This window comes from Pelecanus crispus, chromosome 7, assembly GCF_030463565.1.
Source record: "Pelecanus crispus isolate bPelCri1 chromosome 7, bPelCri1.pri, whole genome shotgun sequence".
NCBI classification, from domain to species: domain Eukaryota; kingdom Metazoa; phylum Chordata; class Aves; order Pelecaniformes; family Pelecanidae; genus Pelecanus; species Pelecanus crispus.
Genome location: NC_134649.1, coordinates 12,609,625 through 12,626,901, shown reverse-complemented (window position 1 = coordinate 12,626,901; position 17,277 = coordinate 12,609,625). Strand labels below are relative to the sequence as shown.

Below are 17,277 nucleotides of genomic sequence, written 5' to 3'. Positions count from 1 at the left end.
GGGCACATAGACAGAAATTCAAAATTACAGGATGAAGCTGTATCCTTTTTGAATTGCTACAAATATTCTCACACATGGGAGTTGCAAAACCAGTTAATGACACTGTTAGTAGAGCCGCGGAAGCATGAGCAGTTACCAGTGAGTCACCGGAGACCAGGGGACAACATGCTGAGAACTTTGTGTTATTTTCCAAAGGTCACTTCATGCACCAGTATAACAATACAAACGCAGGTCAACTTAAATTCTCATCCATTAGCAGCATGCAAGAAATCCTAGGGTTTTTTGAGGTGCCTGTGGTTGTTCTTACTCATTTGCTCTTAAGTAAATGTTACTTCCAACTCAATATTCTGGACCTAGTTCAGTCCCATGGGCTAGAAGGATGGTATGTTTTTCTATACAATATTTTTCTGGTCATCATTGAGGTGGTACATGACAACAGGGACCTGGACTCCATATGACATGAAAAATCCTCAGCTAATTCTGTTCTTCTCTTCAGCCTCTCTGCCAGCGACCATTCCGTCTAGGTGACTGGAGGGGCTCAGCTCCCTGTGCCGGCTGTGACCCCTGAGCTGGGGCCCAGGCTCCCACCAGCCAGAGGCGAGGAGCCACCATGGGGCTTCTCCGCCCTGCGGCCAAGTACCACATAACACAGACCTCTCCCTTCTCCTGTAGTGCCAGGGCAGCATTTGCAAACATAAGCTCAGGATCAAGTAGTTGTGAACAAACATGTAATAAAGCTGTAAATTTCTACAATCATTTTATTAGTTATGGAAGAATCCCCACTAGTATTTACATAGTGCAAAAAAGCTGTTATTACTCCAAAAAGTACGGTAGACAGAACAATTATCCTTCATACAGCAAAAAAGAAATGGAACAAAACCCTTCATATTGTATTTCATAATGATTTTTCTACTGCTTTAACCTAAACATTACTATAAGTTTTAAGACATTAAAGATTAAACAGCCTTCCTTATTAGAATCTATTTAAAAGTAAAGTCTATGAACTATTTATGAACATTTAGAAGGTGGGCTGTGCCAACTGGGTTTCTACTTTCAGCCGTTACCATTCATTGGCAAGGAAGTTCCGGGTTAGAGATTCTCACATTTCCTTGTGTGTGGCAGGGTGGGTAGAAACCCACATTACTTGTTTCTATGGCTTGTTTCTGCTGGGTTTTGTTTCGCTAACAAATCGTCATGTCTAATTTTTAAATGGCTAACACTGACATCAACTCGATCGTTTCATTAGTTGGCACAACTTCACAGGAAATACTTAATGACAGTTTCGGCAAACAGCAGCTTTCCAAACAATAATACTTTTTTACATATGCATTAAAGTAACATTATTAAAATTTAAGCTTGTGTTAAAGAACTGGACAGAGTCACATTGTGTAAGCTCCCACCCACCCAAATGAGCATAAAGACACCTCTTATCTTTACCAGAATAACACCAACAAGTGCATTACTGAACATTTTCTATAATAAATTTTTAAAACACAGGTCAATACCCTCTGTCACTGTTTAGCTCCACTCCTACAACTACTTGCACACAACTCAAGCAGATGAACAGGCCCCCGATTTAAGCCAGTGGAACTAATGCTCTTAAGCATGTGTTAGCAGGATCAGGTCCTTAACCTTACTCAGATATTGTTACTTAGTCCAACTAAGGACAAAAGTTCTTCAGAATTTTTCCCTTTTACATATTTCTATTCCACATTTTATTATTATTTTGACAGAGAGACATAAAGTATTTATATAAATAGGTTGTATATGTAGCCACCTCTATCAGTTTTAAAGATCCCTACCCCTACCACAGATACATTATTTTTGATTTTACCAGATAAATCAAGCGGTGAAATAATTTCTATAAAGAATGTCTCAAGAAAAGTAGATTTCTTTTCCAAATAATCATTTTCACAAAAATGTCTATACATCTATAACTACAGAAACATCTTTTCTTGGGCACAGTAACAACCTGTATAGTAAACTGCATACTTTAATACCGAAATAGAAATTCAGCTACTTTAAAAAAAAAATCATGGTATTGTAAAACATTAGTATGCTTTCTTTTTAAATTCTGGTGATAACAGAATCAAAATTACCACAGTGAGATACTCTCCTCAAGTGCTTCAAGTGGCAAGGAACTTCCCTAATTTTAGATGCAAATGGATCACTCTCAAAGGAATTGCAATTTCATTCTCACAGTTATTGCTCATTCCAGGCTTATCAAAAAGGAAGCACTAAACCCAGTTTCCTTTACTCAGTTTCAGTTTGCACCTCTAAGAGTGATCTGCCACATTTTAAAAAGAGACTAGTTCCTTATTTGCTGGCAAATTGAGAGATATTAGAAGTGCTGTATCACCTTCAAGAACTCTATTAAATCCGTAGCAAAATTGCAGTTAAATAGTGGGCTGAATACTACAAGACTTCTTTGATATAAATGTCAGAAAATTTTAAAATGACAGTCCAAGTTCAGAAAAGACATATAAAAAGATGCGCCTTTGATGTTAATACTTCAAGATCAAAAGTTATTTGAAACACTGGCACTGAAAAAGCAAAAGGAATAATTACAAACACCTTTGTTTTTTGATGTTCTGGTGAAGTTTGGCCCTCAGTGTATACACTGATCTCAGCTGGCGTTGAGACATGTACTTACACATCCAAGGGCAAGTTTTGCTTGTCAGCAGTTCAAACACCTATCATTTCCTAAAGCAAAAACTCTTTCAAAACATACAGACAGTAGAAATCTGCCATACGTACAGTAAAAGGTTTAACATTCAGGAGGCATCATTCCTTAGTCTTTGTTTTCCTACAAAATGCCTGTTCTAACACTAGGAAGATTACATTAAGGAACTAAGCACATGACAGAACAGCCAGTTGTCCTAGCAGCTCTCTATACTGCTTATCTACATAGCATTTGCTATGCCTATACCTATCAAAGCATTATTTACATAATACACAGTTTCCATTATTCTCATTAGCATCCAAAAAACCCAGGGGTAGATGATTTCTAAACCTGGAGGTCTTATTTTCCCAGTGCAACTTAAAATACCAGCATCACTAGTACTATAAGCGTTGGTCCCATATTAATAAGTGTGGACTAAATACTTAACTAAGCTAGCCATTTCTTGTGTTTTTCAGCCTACCCAGAGGCTTTTTGTGCATTTTGGTACAAGTGATCAAGAAAAATGAAGTGGAATGAAAAGAAACATACGTTTGCTATAAAAGTGTTATTTATGTGAGTTACTCTTTGGCTACTCTTGTAGTGAAGCTCCTGCTGCTGGCAGTTTTAGTACATCCCTTGCCAACATGAGACAAAGATGGAAAACAGACTCCTTACATGCAAGGTTTAGACACATACTCCACCTTCAATCTGAAATTCATCATCCATTAATGGATTTCACTTCAACATTCAGAACAAAACATGGAACAATTCTCTAGCAACACGTATGTTTCAGGGAGGGCAGATTTTTGTTTCTTTTACCTCTGAACCACTGCAATACCTCCCCATACTACAGGGCACTTCCTCCTTTCCTGGAATAACTACTTCCTTTTCTACTCTAGAGGTCAACTCCTAAAGCTGCTACAACTGTGAGAACAGACAAAAAGAGGTCACATTTTGAGTAAGGATTGTTAAGATAACATCCTTAACTCAACACAAGGGTGGTCAGGATCAAAAGCATGCAGATGAACTTGTAGATACACTGAGCCACCATATCAGTCACACTTGCTGTTAAAGGATTATTCTTGCTTTTTGCAATGTTATGTAGATTACACTATGCAAAACAGCATTCCTGAGGTAAGTGACAAGAGAAAGAGGAAGTCATCAGTTTACTAAAAGCCCTGGGTAGGGATTATGGTTAATGATTCACTTAGCGTGGTTTGGCAGACAGCAACTGTGGAGAGCATGGGGAATTTTTGTTTTCTTTTCTGTTTTTTCAATGGAATATTTCCACCTTGTAAAAAACCCCCAAAACATTAATTACCTCCCTCTGGTTTAAAGTTCTTCTGGAATCAAAGTTGTTGTAGCTTATTGTAACCATTTCAACTATCAGCAGCTTTTTAACAATGCATTCACTGAGACCTACGAAAAAGCTGCATCTATCTTAGCATAACAATCACACACAGATTTCTCCACTAATTACTTTTCATTAAGATTGCAAATGGGTTTTTTTTCTAGCTTTTCTTTAAAGAGAAACAAAATTTCACTTTTATTTCTAGATAGAACTAGACAGTCATGGCCAAATACACTGACGTACCTGGCGTAACACCATAGCACTGATGTAAAGTGTTGGTAATTTGTCGGTCTTAATGTAGGTTATCTGTTTGAAAATGAGCTAAACAGTCACATCTTAAAAGAATTTTGCTTAAAACTGGTCAGTTACAAGACGTTTCCTTTTACAAAAGATCAAATGAATACTTACTGACAAATTTTCCACACAGTTTCTATTCTGGGAAATAGATACAGATTAAAAGCTAAGCTAGTTTTTAAATCAAACAAGTAACAGACAGCTACAAAAATATTGTTGTGAATTAAATACACATATTAAATGTTTAACAGTGCAAAATGTTGAGATGAAGCATAGGAAATAATGGCTGCAACCTTTACAACAGTTAGTTTTAATACAATTTCTAAAAAGTTCCTGAGTTCCTGCTTATTTTTACGGCATATAGATAGAATCTGTGTGTTCTTTATTCAGAGAACTGCAGATGGTGGGTTTATGTTGAGTGTTACTTGCATGCTTATCATTTGTCCATTCCTCACCATCAGTGACTGGATCAGCCTGCTCAGAAGTCTCTATTTCTTCCTCTTCACTTTGTTCTGCATTGTCTTCTTCAGCACCACTAAGGGTCTTCCCAAGCTGAAGAGTCTCCATAGTTCTCTGGGTCTCTGAAACCCAAGATTCAATTCTGCTATTAAGCTGAACCTCTACAGAAATTGGTTCATGGGCATAATCCTCATCATCCTCCTCCTCTTCCTCCTCCTCCTCTTCTAGCATTCCTGGTACAAGAGTACTGGTGGTACTGGTCATGGAGGAATTCAAAAGATCTCGGCAGCTGCCATCCAGTGATCCTGTTTCTGTACTCTGCTGTGAGGCCCATTCCAGATTGTCATCTGGTTTCACCTCATCTTTGTCACCTGGTGTGGATTTTCCATGATTTGTTGCTGAGGTAGTGCCAGTTGTAGCCAGAGGTGGTTGTTTATTAAGAGTGGCTTTTTCAATTTGACCATTACCAGCTTTTTCTGGTACTGCAGTCTTACATGAGGATTCTCTCTCATTTTCAGAGGTTTCTAACCCATCAGATGTTTCCACCATATTTCTCCAGTTTGTTTCTACAAGTTTCAAGAGAAGTTTAATTGGAAAACATTAATGTTTTCTATATAAAAATATTTCTCCTGAACATCCCAGAATTGTTTAAATAGGAATAGAATCTAATAATTTTAATATTATTCTATGCTCGCTAGAAAAATTTCAGTAACAAAAAGGGGGAAGAAGGGAAAGGGAGAGACAACAGAAAGAGCTGCAAATAACTCTAGGTTTTTACAGTATCCTAAACCACACATCTCAAAGTTGAAAGTTTGTGCACCTCGTTTCCTGTGTAAACTGTGTAATACACCAAATGTAACAGTGAGTGTAGTCAAAGACATTACTCTCAAGTATAAATCAAAAGCAGAAAATTGCCACAGTATTAAGTCAACTGTTTAAGGATTTTTTAGAAAAACGATTCAACAAATGAAATAAGTTTGAGACACCACAAAAGAACTAACTAAAACCAAGATAATTTGCCATAAGACTAAGAGAGAGAAGTCTTTTAACTTCAAAGAAGCATTCTCCCTTTTATCCCCTCTGTCATCTGGCTTAAGCAACAGGATAAATAAATTTGCCTTTTGCTCACACTAGAATCATTCATTGCCATCTCAAGTTTCAAAATTTAAGCTACATGTCCTGTCTTCAGAGACCTCAAGAATTTAGTTCCTACCCTCTGTTATTAGTTCTTCCTCAATCATATATGAATTCTGTGTTTGGTACCAGTTCAATAAAACTGGAGAAGCCACCTCCACTGATGTGAATTAGTTAACTGTAACACTTCTGAGGATTAGAAATTAAAATTATTATTTTCAATATAGTTTGGGGGAAAAACTGGCTTACAAAACTACCTGAAGACTAACCAATTTTCTCTTTTCCCTGAAAACTGTAGAATACTGTAAGTTATGAAGAAATATTGTATTTTTAGCTACATTTTGCAATGAGCAGCATTTGGAAAGTTTCAGCTTCTAGTTACAAAAGTAGGTTTTAAACACACTTACCATATTCTTTCTCATTCACTTCAGATATGGGTTCAGAAATAACACTACAGAATGAGATAGCACTTGCTGCAGAGGGGTTACGAGAATGACCCATGTGATGGGGTGCCTTCTTGACGTTCTTCAAGGCTTCTTCTGCCTGTTCCTGTTCCATTGCAGCAACCATATCTCTGTATGCTTTTCTGGCCTCTTCAGTCAGTGATACCAGCTTATTAAATAGCTCCTAAGTATGAAGGCAGTTTTTATAATCAGTAGTTCTTACTAATAATTTTCACTTTAAATTACTCCTTCTAGTCAAAGGTACACCACATAGTAAGCCTTAAGCTTATTAACACCAAATACCTTTACTTCAACTACGAATTAGTTCTTCTCTCTTTTAAACAAAAATAAAAACACCACTCAATGTTTATGCAACTTTGAGGAGATGTACTTAAAGATAGTTTTAGATAGAGATGTTGTGACCAACATGTTTCAGTTCTCTAAACACTGAATTTCAAAGAAAAACACACCCTAATATAGATCTGGTCAAGGCCATTGTCAAATGTGTATCAGTTAGGTGCGCTCTCCACGGCAAATCAACTCCTAACTACAAAAAACATAATTGTTTACTCCAGCCATTTATATGAATGGAATTACTCACCTCAGCACCTGAGTAGTTGAAGATACCCACTACGCTAACAGGAACCAGTTTGTTCACACAACGGCCAAGTGCTTTACGGCCAAGAGCAAAGACAAAAGGAATTTCTTGTTCCCGGGCCATGGCTATTACATTATATAGAGCCTCATCTAGTCCACCTAGGAGAAAGCAATTTTAAATAGATACTTAGTCAGTTGAAGTCATAGTATGGTGCGATACAACTCTATCTCATTTTAACTGTAATTAAGTCAGTAAAACTTCAATACATACAATCACCAGCTATTATGTCCTACAGGATAACAAGCTATGCATTTCAAGTATAGTGAGTATAGATCAAGGCGATATTCTGTATTCTCTATTAGTCCTGCACGCAACCAAAATTTTTCCACAGCTCTTGTCTTGAGCAGAGCTTTGCTCTTCTCATAGCTCAGGAAGCCTCTGTTTACATTTCTGGTTGCAGCAAAATGTGTTGGTTGGCTAACTAACCAATTCACATTCCTCTTAAGGAATCCTCCTTAAGAGCACCCAGAGCTCAGGAATCTAGGTGTATCAAAGACTGAATGGAATAAAATTGAAGTCTATTGTAAGTGTTATAAGATCTATTTTTCTTTAAGCTATTCATCCCTCGTGAATGAGCTTCTTCCAGAATGGAGTAGAAGAAAATGAATGTTGAGTGGCATTACACAATTGATTCTGGAAGTGTTACATCATGCATAGTAACTAAAAAAATGCTTCTAACCTTGCTAATCAGCACAAGAAAACTGTAAGCAGTTAAGTGCACCATTTGTTCTGCGATTTATACCTTTTGACTGGATTTTTTCGCAGTTGGGCGATATGATTACACACTTGATCTTGTTTAGTTTCATATGCTTAGTAACCTCACGCAACCCCATAACAAGTCTTCTTCTTGCTTTAGCTCTCATGGGATCCTTTTGATAAATCCGTTCCTGGAAGCTGACAAGCTCTTGCAATAAGAGAGTCACACACTCATCTATTTCTTTACTTAGAACTTGGTTACAGTATCTGTCAATTCAAAAAACATCAAGTATTAGCATAGCACATAATCAATACTATTTCACTGAGCCTTTTCTGTTATCAAATAAAAATAATTTTACTTCCTCAGAACAGTTATTAAGCTGTTAAAGTTATTAAAAGGATTCAGAAATCAGACTGTATACTGTAAGTTAAAAATGCATCCTGAAAACATTTATATTTCTAGTAACAATCCTTACATCAAGAAGTCAGTCAAAAAGAATATTAAAAAACAAAGAAACACTCCAATAGCTGCCACAAGCAACTTTTCCTTAATTTGGTACTCTATAAAGATACATTAATAAAAAAGCAGTAATATATTAAGAGTGACTATTACAGTATTTTCAGCATTCATAAGTATTCCTTCCTTTCCCATCCAAAGTGTATGTAGCCCTCCTTTAAAAGAAAATATTTTTTTAGAGAATACTTCCACCTAGCTTATTTGTTGCAGCAACCAAAGAAATTCTGAAGTGTATGTGTGTACATATACATTTATATAAAAAAAAGTGTGTATGTATATACACACACAGAGCAATCCATCTATGGAAAAAAAAAGAAAAGAAAATACTTGCAGAAACTTCTATTGATGAAAGGGTAGCTTATGTTCATTAAGCTCCTCTGAAGTCTTCTAAACCTATGCACACTTAAAAGATGTGGGTGACTGAAGTGCAAGCCTTGAGTTTATATTAATAATGCAAAATTCTTACTCTCTGAATCTCTTGCTGTGAATTTTGGTTATTGCAGAAGATGCCATTGGACTGCCTATTCCAGAACTAGCAGGTGAACCTTGTGACACTGGGGTCATGCAGTATGGAGAATTCTGACTTGCTGGCGAAAGTGAAGTATCACTTGGCATACTTAGTCCAGTTTCTGAAAGACAATTTTGAAACATTATAAAACGCAAAGACATTTTCACATAAAAGAAACAGCATCACACTTCTTAGGTATCACTCCCTTGCTTTTTCCAAATTACATTCTGAAAACACTAAACAGTATTCTTCCCTGGAGGGGTAGTTGAGAGGGGGGAAAACAAAACAAGCACAGACCCACCACTCAGCATAGGCTGGGTAAATAAGCAGTATTTGAATATTCATTAAAAAATATCCAAAGCTTAGTTTGAGAAATGGATAGAACAGAAGGGAAAACGTCCCTAAATGCCACAACTTCTTCCAGTAATTCTTTACTATATATAATATTAAACTAACTTATTCCTAAAACATTTAAGATTTTCGCACTTATCTTCAGTCAGGTAAAATCAGGCAGGTCATTCAGAAGAAAAGTTCTGAAGCAGTACATCTGGAATCTTGATAGACACCTCTTTCCTCCCCTCCCCCCAAACACATCAAAGACACTGAAAATTCTTTGGAGATTCCCAGTTGCTCAGAGCTGTTGCTGCAAATCAACAGTCCAGACATTGCAGTTGATTGACCAGAATGTTCAACAAACTGGAAAGCCTTATTTAGAATTTTCAACTTATATCTGGAAAACTTTCAGTATGCTCATCATTAAAAAGCATTGTGATAAACATGGCATGGTCAACAACAGGTCAGCATTTTTGATAAGCAGACAAAATGTATCAACTCTGACGTGTTGGGAATATCCACTCGAGAGAAATTAATTAAAAGGCTGTATGGAGATTACGTACTTAGAACTCATACTGCCTGAGCCTTCCACAACTGAGACACAGACAATACATTTTAGAAGAGGGTTCCAATTTCTACTATTTCATAATGTTAAAAAAAGTTAAAAGATAACATCAGTAAGTTGTGTTGCATAGAAAGAGGAAGACAAAATATTAAAATAAGCAGATTAGTACAATTGGGGTGGGAGGGAAGGGGGACTAGAGAGATAGAGACCAACCTTCTTGAGAGGCCAGCTCCTGAGACTGATCAGCAGTCAAGTTTATATGAACCTCTTTCTGTTCATCAGATCCCAAAAGGCTATGGTCAGCTGATAAACGGCCTTTCTTCTCTTCTCTCTCTTTCAAAATAATCTAGGAACAAAACCAACAGCCATCAGCATCTGAAAACTATAGATACCTGTAACAAAAAATGTCCATTTGACTGAACATAACACAAAATAAAGTTAAAGTTGTTTTGAACCTTCCTACTCATGCCAGGATAGAAAACCCTGAAATCATTTCAGTTTCCTCTTTGATCACAAGCAGTATTTCATTCCAGCATTTTACAGACAGTATACTCTCTCATACTTCTACATAAATAGTACTTTCAACAGTTTAAGTATTAAGTACTTTCACAGCTCCTTTCTGATACATAACACTCAGTCATTATCAACTCCTCATCCCCACCCCTGTAAAAAAAAAACCAAACAAACCCTTATGCAAGAATACTAGTCATCTTTGTGAAGCACCACATCAGACAGAATCCCTTCTATAAAGGAAAGGGAAGTGCAAGGTAAGTAGCCATGGATATAGTGGCATTACTATAACAACAGCAGCATAAGGCACTGACAGTTTAGAAAACTTTTCTGTATTTCTCCAACTCAAGTAGATCATGGATAACCCAGAAAAAAAGACGGGGGGCGGGTGGGAAGCAACCCAGCCAGAGTCAACCTTAGTACAAACACAGCTTTACCAGACTCTAACTGCCCATATCATAAAGTGATCTTGACAAGAAATGTGTTGCATGAGTACAGGTGACTTTCACACTTTTTTTTTTAAAAAGGCTTTCACACTTTCTTTTTTAGGGCTAGTTTTTGTATTTTACCTTCCAATTTTCATACATTCTGTATTCTCTGTGTACATACCTACTTTATGTGTGCAGGTATACAGATATAGACAACCAATTATTTCTAAGCTTACTCAATTGAAAATTGCATTTTCACTTCCAGTTCTACACCATCTCGAAATAAAAGATTGGGAAAATGTCAGGTTAGCATACTACATTGCACTACAAACTAGGATTCAACAACATGAAAAAAATTATGCAAGTTTTCCCATATGTCTTAGTGCTTAGAGTCAAAAAAATCCTTGCAATCCTTGTCGAGATAGATTTGTATCACCTTCAACTAATTACAGGGGTATAAAAGTTATGTTACATGCCCAGATCCAAAGGACAGGACAACAGTGTAATAGGAACCAGAGGCAGAAGCTCATGACTCCCTTACCCTATTGCTCATGACCACTAGCCCTCAAGTAAGAAGATACCAGTTTTTAATTTTGAAGTATGAGTGTGGGTCAAGACACTCCAGGGTTGACATGTTTACCTTTTTAAGTGCTGTAGGGCGTTTCAGTTTTGCAATCTCTCTTTCTTTTCCTCTTTTCACTTTTGGGGCAGTTGAATCCAAAGGATTAAGGCAACCCATAGATGGCTGTCCCTTTGTTAAGGACTTTCTGTTGGCAGATTCTTTGGTATGAAAGGGAGCAGCACTGCCAACTAAATACAAGAAAGGTATTAGTTTCACCAAAGGACATGTCAGCTTTATTTCAACAGTGTTTTCAGAATTTCCACTGATGAATTCTCAAAGTACGTTTTCCTTCCTTGGAAAAAAGCAGTTCATAATGACAGGAAAATTACGTCATCAGATATTGTCACTTCCAGATGGTTTTAAGCTTTCTTCAACTTAGCCTCTTGTTTTAGGAAGCTATGGATTCCAGGAAAGGAATTACTTTAATGCTGGTAAGGGACCTCTGTCAAATGACTACATGTAGCTTTATTAGTAAGATGATAATAGCAAGAGAAGTTGCAAATATTTATCCAAACATTGATTTTTAGTTGACAGGATAAAACAGATGAGAGAGTGCAGCGTGTACTGCAAGAAAGAGAATAAGACAAATGCAGTCTCCAATGGAAATGCCAACTGTTCTTTGCTGAGCTTTGTTTGATATAACTTTGCCAAGTTGAATTAATGTTTGAATATGGCTGAAACTCAAAGCAGGTAAATGAAGCAACACACAAGCAAGAAAATGGTAACTATGTGCAGAACGATGGACTCTAGGCTACATACTACTGCTCAGGAATGAGATTCACAGGTTACAATAGATAACTACAAAAATGTCAATTCTGTATTCAGCAGCAAGCATTAAAAAAAGCTAATTCAATGTTAAGTGTTGATAAAGAAATAGAGGATAAAAAAGCATAATTAAGCCATTGCACACATTCACGATGGAACTATAACTTAATATTCTATGCATGTCTGATCATCCTTATTTTCAAAAAAAGATACAGTAGAACTACAAGAAGGTACAGAGAAAGCGATATGGATTATCAGAAAAGACGTGCTTCCGTAACAGAATAACTAAATAGACTAGGACTCCTCAGACTAGAAGAGACATGAGAGACCTCTAAGAATCATAGAGGAGAGCAGGGAATGATTACTCAGTCTCTTTGTAATAGAAAGGCTATGAAAGCTAACAAAATTATGAGTTGGGCACAAAAAAAACCACCTGACCCCCACCCCAAAAAAACACAGTGAAGGAAAAGCTTCTCCACACAGCATGTAATAAGGTTAGAATTCACTGCCATTGGACCATATGGACAGTAAAAGCATGTGACAGAAGTGACAGACAGTTTAAGAAACAAATTTGGTTTGAGAAAGCCTTGGGTCAGGAGGCCCTGAACTATAATCAGTAGAGGTGGAAAGAATATCCTGGAGAGGTATCCCTCTGTATCATAGTCACAGGTATCCTCTCTAAGCTGCTTTCAAAGAAAATTCTGTAATATCTGTAGTAGATGTTTGGTTTGACCTTACACAGTTTTTTCACATATTCATTTCAGCACTGAATTACTCTCAAGACTTGAATCCTGAGTTTTGAATAGTAGGTCTTTTAAGAGAAGTTTGCCCTCAGTTCTACGTGGGCATTCACCATTGCATACTGCAGCCCAGAGAAGATGGCACAGGAGAATTTTTTGAGAAATGTATTAAGAAAGCCTTCCCAGGTTTTTATTATGTTCACATTCAAAAACTACAACTTGACAGAAAAAAGCGTATTTAAGATGCCCAGATCAATCACATTTATATTGTCACAAAATGCATTTAGCAGTAGTCAGATTAGAAATACCTGTGTATGAGAGAGGCCTGGTGTTGGTGATCTGACGAGCTTTCATTGCTTGCTGCTGCTTTTCAAGAGCTGCTAACATGTCGCCCAAATCTAACTGAACAGGGGTCTTGCTCTTCTTTCCAGCTGCTTTTGATAAAGCCTCCTATAACATGAACATCACATGCTGATAAATACAAAGAAATAGTGCCTGCAAAACATCCTTTACAAAGAGATTCTTGCTATTATAAAGAGGAGCAACAGCTAACTGATACTCCTCTTTACCAACTTGGGGGGGGGGGGGGGGCAGCACTACACACTTGAAGTTTTTTCTGTTCCATGCTTATCTCCGAATACTCTTGAGCTGTTGCCAGTGCAGCTGCCAAGGCCTTCTTCTTCTGACTTTTTGCACGCTTTGGTACAGAGGTTGTAATGGGAATTGGAGTTTGAACTATATTGATTGGAGAATTCTCTGGTAGGTCATCCAACTAGGATTTTAAACAAAATGCAAAAAACCATAATTAAAGACTTTTCTCTCAAGACCATAGGAAATATGGCACTCCAGAAACCAAACAAACCATTGCCTTGGTCAGCAGTATGACATCCCAATTAAGTACAGCTAGATGACACAGTAAGTTAATAAATTAGTAACTTATGTATATTTCATTTTCGTATGGGAAAAACTATTACATTTATCTCCAATTATGCCTTCAGAAGGTTTTCCAGTCTGATCACTAAATAAGGGAGTGGGGTTTTTTTCCCCCTGCAAAGATTTCATGTAAGACTTTCCTGGAAAGCAGCCAAATAGATTAAGTAGTCTATAGGTACAGTTCTGCAACAAAATATTGAAGTAGAGGAGGTATTAAAAGAGCATCTTTCCAACAACTGTTTCTACAGCCTTAAAGCAGATAAAGTTTAGTTTATTTTCATTTCAGGTGGGAGTTGGACTATGATTCTAAGTATCTATCATATGTATTTTACCATTTCACCTGTTAGCAGTCTCATTAGCAGACAGAAATCCAGCAGGTTTTTCCAGGTTTTTTTGGGGTTGTTTTTCTTTTTTTTTTTTAAGATGGGTTCCCTGAACTACTTATTTTAATTGGCATTTCTTTAGCATCTGAAACTGGTGATGCAAATACCCTAAGGACATCACAATTACCGCATTATAAGTATTGTAGCAGAGATTCATAAAAAATTACACAAATTAAGTAGTCTCAAAACAACTTAAAAATGCTTTGCAAAACAAAACAATTACTTACGACTTTGGGTGAAATCTTTTGCTGGATGTTACTACTTTTGCTGCAGCCATTCTCACTATTTAGCTCTGGAAATTCATCTTCATCCTAAACAATACACAAATTAAGAATGAAGAGAATAGAACCAAAAGTCACATGAAAAGCATCAACTGAGACAGCTGAAGCTAGAAGAATGAATTGAGTCCTGAAGTCCCACATAAGCTAGAAGGACTTAAAAGTAACACATATAGAAAGTGATGAAAAATTAACAAAGCATTTCTGTATCCAAATAACCTTTTTCAAAAAAAGAACAATTTACTAGTGTTTTATACTAAAGAAATGCAGTTACAATTAGGGGGGAGGGGGGTAAACCAGAGAACACTAGCTTTTATTTGCAAGTGAACAGAAAGTTACTTGAAAGTTGCTTATCTAATTTGTCAATCACGGATAGTTCTAAATTCTTTCCACACTTTCCACAACACCCAAATACAAGTAATGTATATACAAATGCACGTAAACAACGAAAGCATCATATAATAATTAGTGCACTATATTGTACACCTCTTGGGGTCAGATGTTTTGCAACTTCTCCCTATTGAGAACACCACTCATTCCACACACTACTTGCATCACTATAATGCAGAAACAGTTTTCATACAACACTACCTCAAAATACAGAGGTTCAGGACTCTGCTCTGTTCTACTTGACTGGCTTGTAGTTAGTGGCTTTTCATGTCGTTTCTGCAAATTCTGCCTTCTTTCTGAAGATGTGCTGTGGTCTCTGCATCTGAAACCAGACTGAAAATAATGAACAGGATTGGCATTTTGCAATTTCAATTTTTCAAGATGTGTGTGCACGCATGTAAGGCATTCTCATGTCTGCTAATTAGCAGCTAAGAAGGTACAGTTTTTATGGAAGTAGATTTAATAAGCTTTGCTTTGGGGGGTGGTGGTGTGGTTTTTCAATTGGTTTAGGATTTTTTGGAGCTTTTGGGTTTGTTTTTTAAACCTGCACAAATATATTCTATAGATAGTATCACACTATTCCCCCCACAAGCCACATACAGCTTCTCTATACATTCATCTCTAAATTTCTAATTTTAAAAGACAAGGCCCTTTTGGCCAAACATGAAGAAAACTACAAGTTGCGGGTGACTACATAAGTCAGACATGAATCCTGAGGAACTGCCTGTAACCATGATCAAAAGAACCTTCTCCCACTACTTGATTATTCTGCATGCAATTATTGCTTTTTCAACATCTGTTTTATGACAACACACAGGCACAGAGTCTAAGGACAAGAGACCTCAGTATAGTGGTATAAACATTGTTCTTTCTGTTTATTACGTGAAAGGTTGGTGGAAATCCATGTGCAAGACTGGTTGGCTGTAAGCACAGCATGATGTAAATCTGAAATTCTGGATCTCTCATACTAATGTATTTCTCAAGAAAGTTTCCATCAGACCTGGTACAAATTTAGTTTCAAAGGAAAATAGTTTCTAGGACAATTCTGCCTTGAGGTACAGTGAATTTGGCCGAGGAAGCCTCATTTAAAACTTTGTGCCAGCTTTGTTTTTCAGTATCTACAATAACTGCCAGATTTAGAGTCTAAACTGTGACTGGATGAAAGGAAATCTGGTTATTCCTATTCTCCCAATGCCATAAACTACAAGTAGTGGCTTCTAAAAGCCTCCAATGTGACTACAGGTTCCAAAAAGATTCAGAACTGCTATGCTGCCAGATACGAGCATCAATGAGCTTCTTTATATAATAAACCCATGGATACCAAATGGGAAGATTCAAAACAAATTAACAACTCCATCTGAAAAATTAAACAGGGCAAGCTAGCTCACACATATCTGCACATACAGGCACGTCTATGATAAAGCTGCCACTTCAAGCTCAGCTATTCTTGTCTGCAGTAACTGAATTCAAGCAAAACCTCTGTTTAAGCAAAGGCAGGTATTTCAGCCTTCTCTCTGTACCCCTCTGCAGCCCCCAACCCCCCCAATAAAATCAGACTATCAAAATTAGGAAGGCCACCTTCTCCTCACATACTAATTACAGAAGTCCTGTCCCATTTGAAGGAAGTTTCACAGAAACATATTCACTTTTTAGCATAAACCAATTTTAATTTATCAATAAAAATGCTAAATAATACAGTATGGCAATATAAATTTAGAAAAGAAAGTTTCAAAAACAACAGAAGTGAGAACACAGGATTCTAGTTCACCATCACATCAGAACCTTTCTTTAGAAAGTTTGAGATTATTTTTTTCTTCTAAAGTGCAAATGGGTCAAACACCGAACTAACATTTCTACACCCACACTATCTTAATTTCACAAGTTACTTTATATATGTAATGTTCTTCTTAGGTAGATACATATAAAGAACAGGCTATAGGCGGAAGATTGCCAAGTACATGACATTTTTTGTATTTTTTTTTATATATACACACACACACTCTCCATATGATACAGTGGTAGCTCAAGTAATATACAAGGTAGAAACGTGCAACTGGACTTTTCGGTTGAGTTTCTACACTTACCATTCACTGTTTTCATTAATTATTCTTTGTATATTAATTTTATAATCCATTTCAAATTATTTTCATATTACAAGAAACAATACTTAAATTTAGAACCATTAACAACATACCTGTGAACTATTTCTTTGCTCAGCTTGTCTTCCACCTCTAGAAAACGTCTGAGTTTTTTCAGTCCAAGGTTTTTTTTGAGTTGCCTGGGAATTTACGTTAGTCCAACTTATACCAGCTGAAAGAGAAGTGCCATCTATGAAAAAATGAATTAGTATGACAAAATACATCATAATGATACACATGCCACCAGAGCCAGGAACACAATTTCTCCAAGAAAGTCTAATTCTCCTCTGACAACATTTACTTCTGTAGCAATTTCTACAAATTAGCAGAATTGTGTTTATGGAAGTCTCAGATGACAGACATTCAAATTGCCAACAACTGATCATCAGGAAGAAGTCAGACAAAGGAAATCTCAGCTTCCTATCTGTAACAATTTTGGTCTAGTCATAAACAACAGCCACTAGCATTAC

At 36.7% G+C, this 17,277-nt stretch overlaps 1 protein-coding gene across 3 annotated transcripts in view; it reads right to left on the bottom strand.

The window, feature by feature from the left end:
* Positions 1-757: 757 nt before the first annotated feature.
* Positions 758-17,277, bottom strand: part of SECISBP2L (SECIS binding protein 2 like) — a 30,855-nt gene continuing 14,335 nt past the window's right edge. For 2 of the 3 annotated variants that reach the window (XM_075713872.1, XM_075713873.1), the window contains exons 7-18: positions 16,864-16,997; positions 14,871-15,002; positions 14,229-14,312; positions 13,290-13,457; positions 12,994-13,135; positions 11,199-11,368; positions 9,834-9,966; positions 8,681-8,843; positions 7,744-7,964; positions 6,945-7,099; positions 6,308-6,527; positions 758-5,332 (exon numbers count right to left, since the gene is read on the bottom strand). In XM_075713872.1, the coding sequence (XP_075569987.1) occupies positions 4,659-5,332; positions 6,308-6,527; positions 6,945-7,099; positions 7,744-7,964; positions 8,681-8,843; positions 9,834-9,966; positions 11,199-11,368; positions 12,994-13,135; positions 13,290-13,457; positions 14,229-14,312; positions 14,871-15,002; positions 16,864-16,997 (2,396 nt within the window). In that variant the 3' untranslated portion in view covers positions 758-4,658. The remainder of the gene's footprint in view (positions 5,333-6,307; positions 6,528-6,944; positions 7,100-7,743; positions 7,965-8,680; positions 8,844-9,833; positions 9,967-11,198; positions 11,369-12,993; positions 13,136-13,289; positions 13,458-14,228; positions 14,313-14,870; positions 15,003-16,863; positions 16,998-17,277) is intronic. The other variant, XM_075713874.1, reaches the window with a different exon arrangement.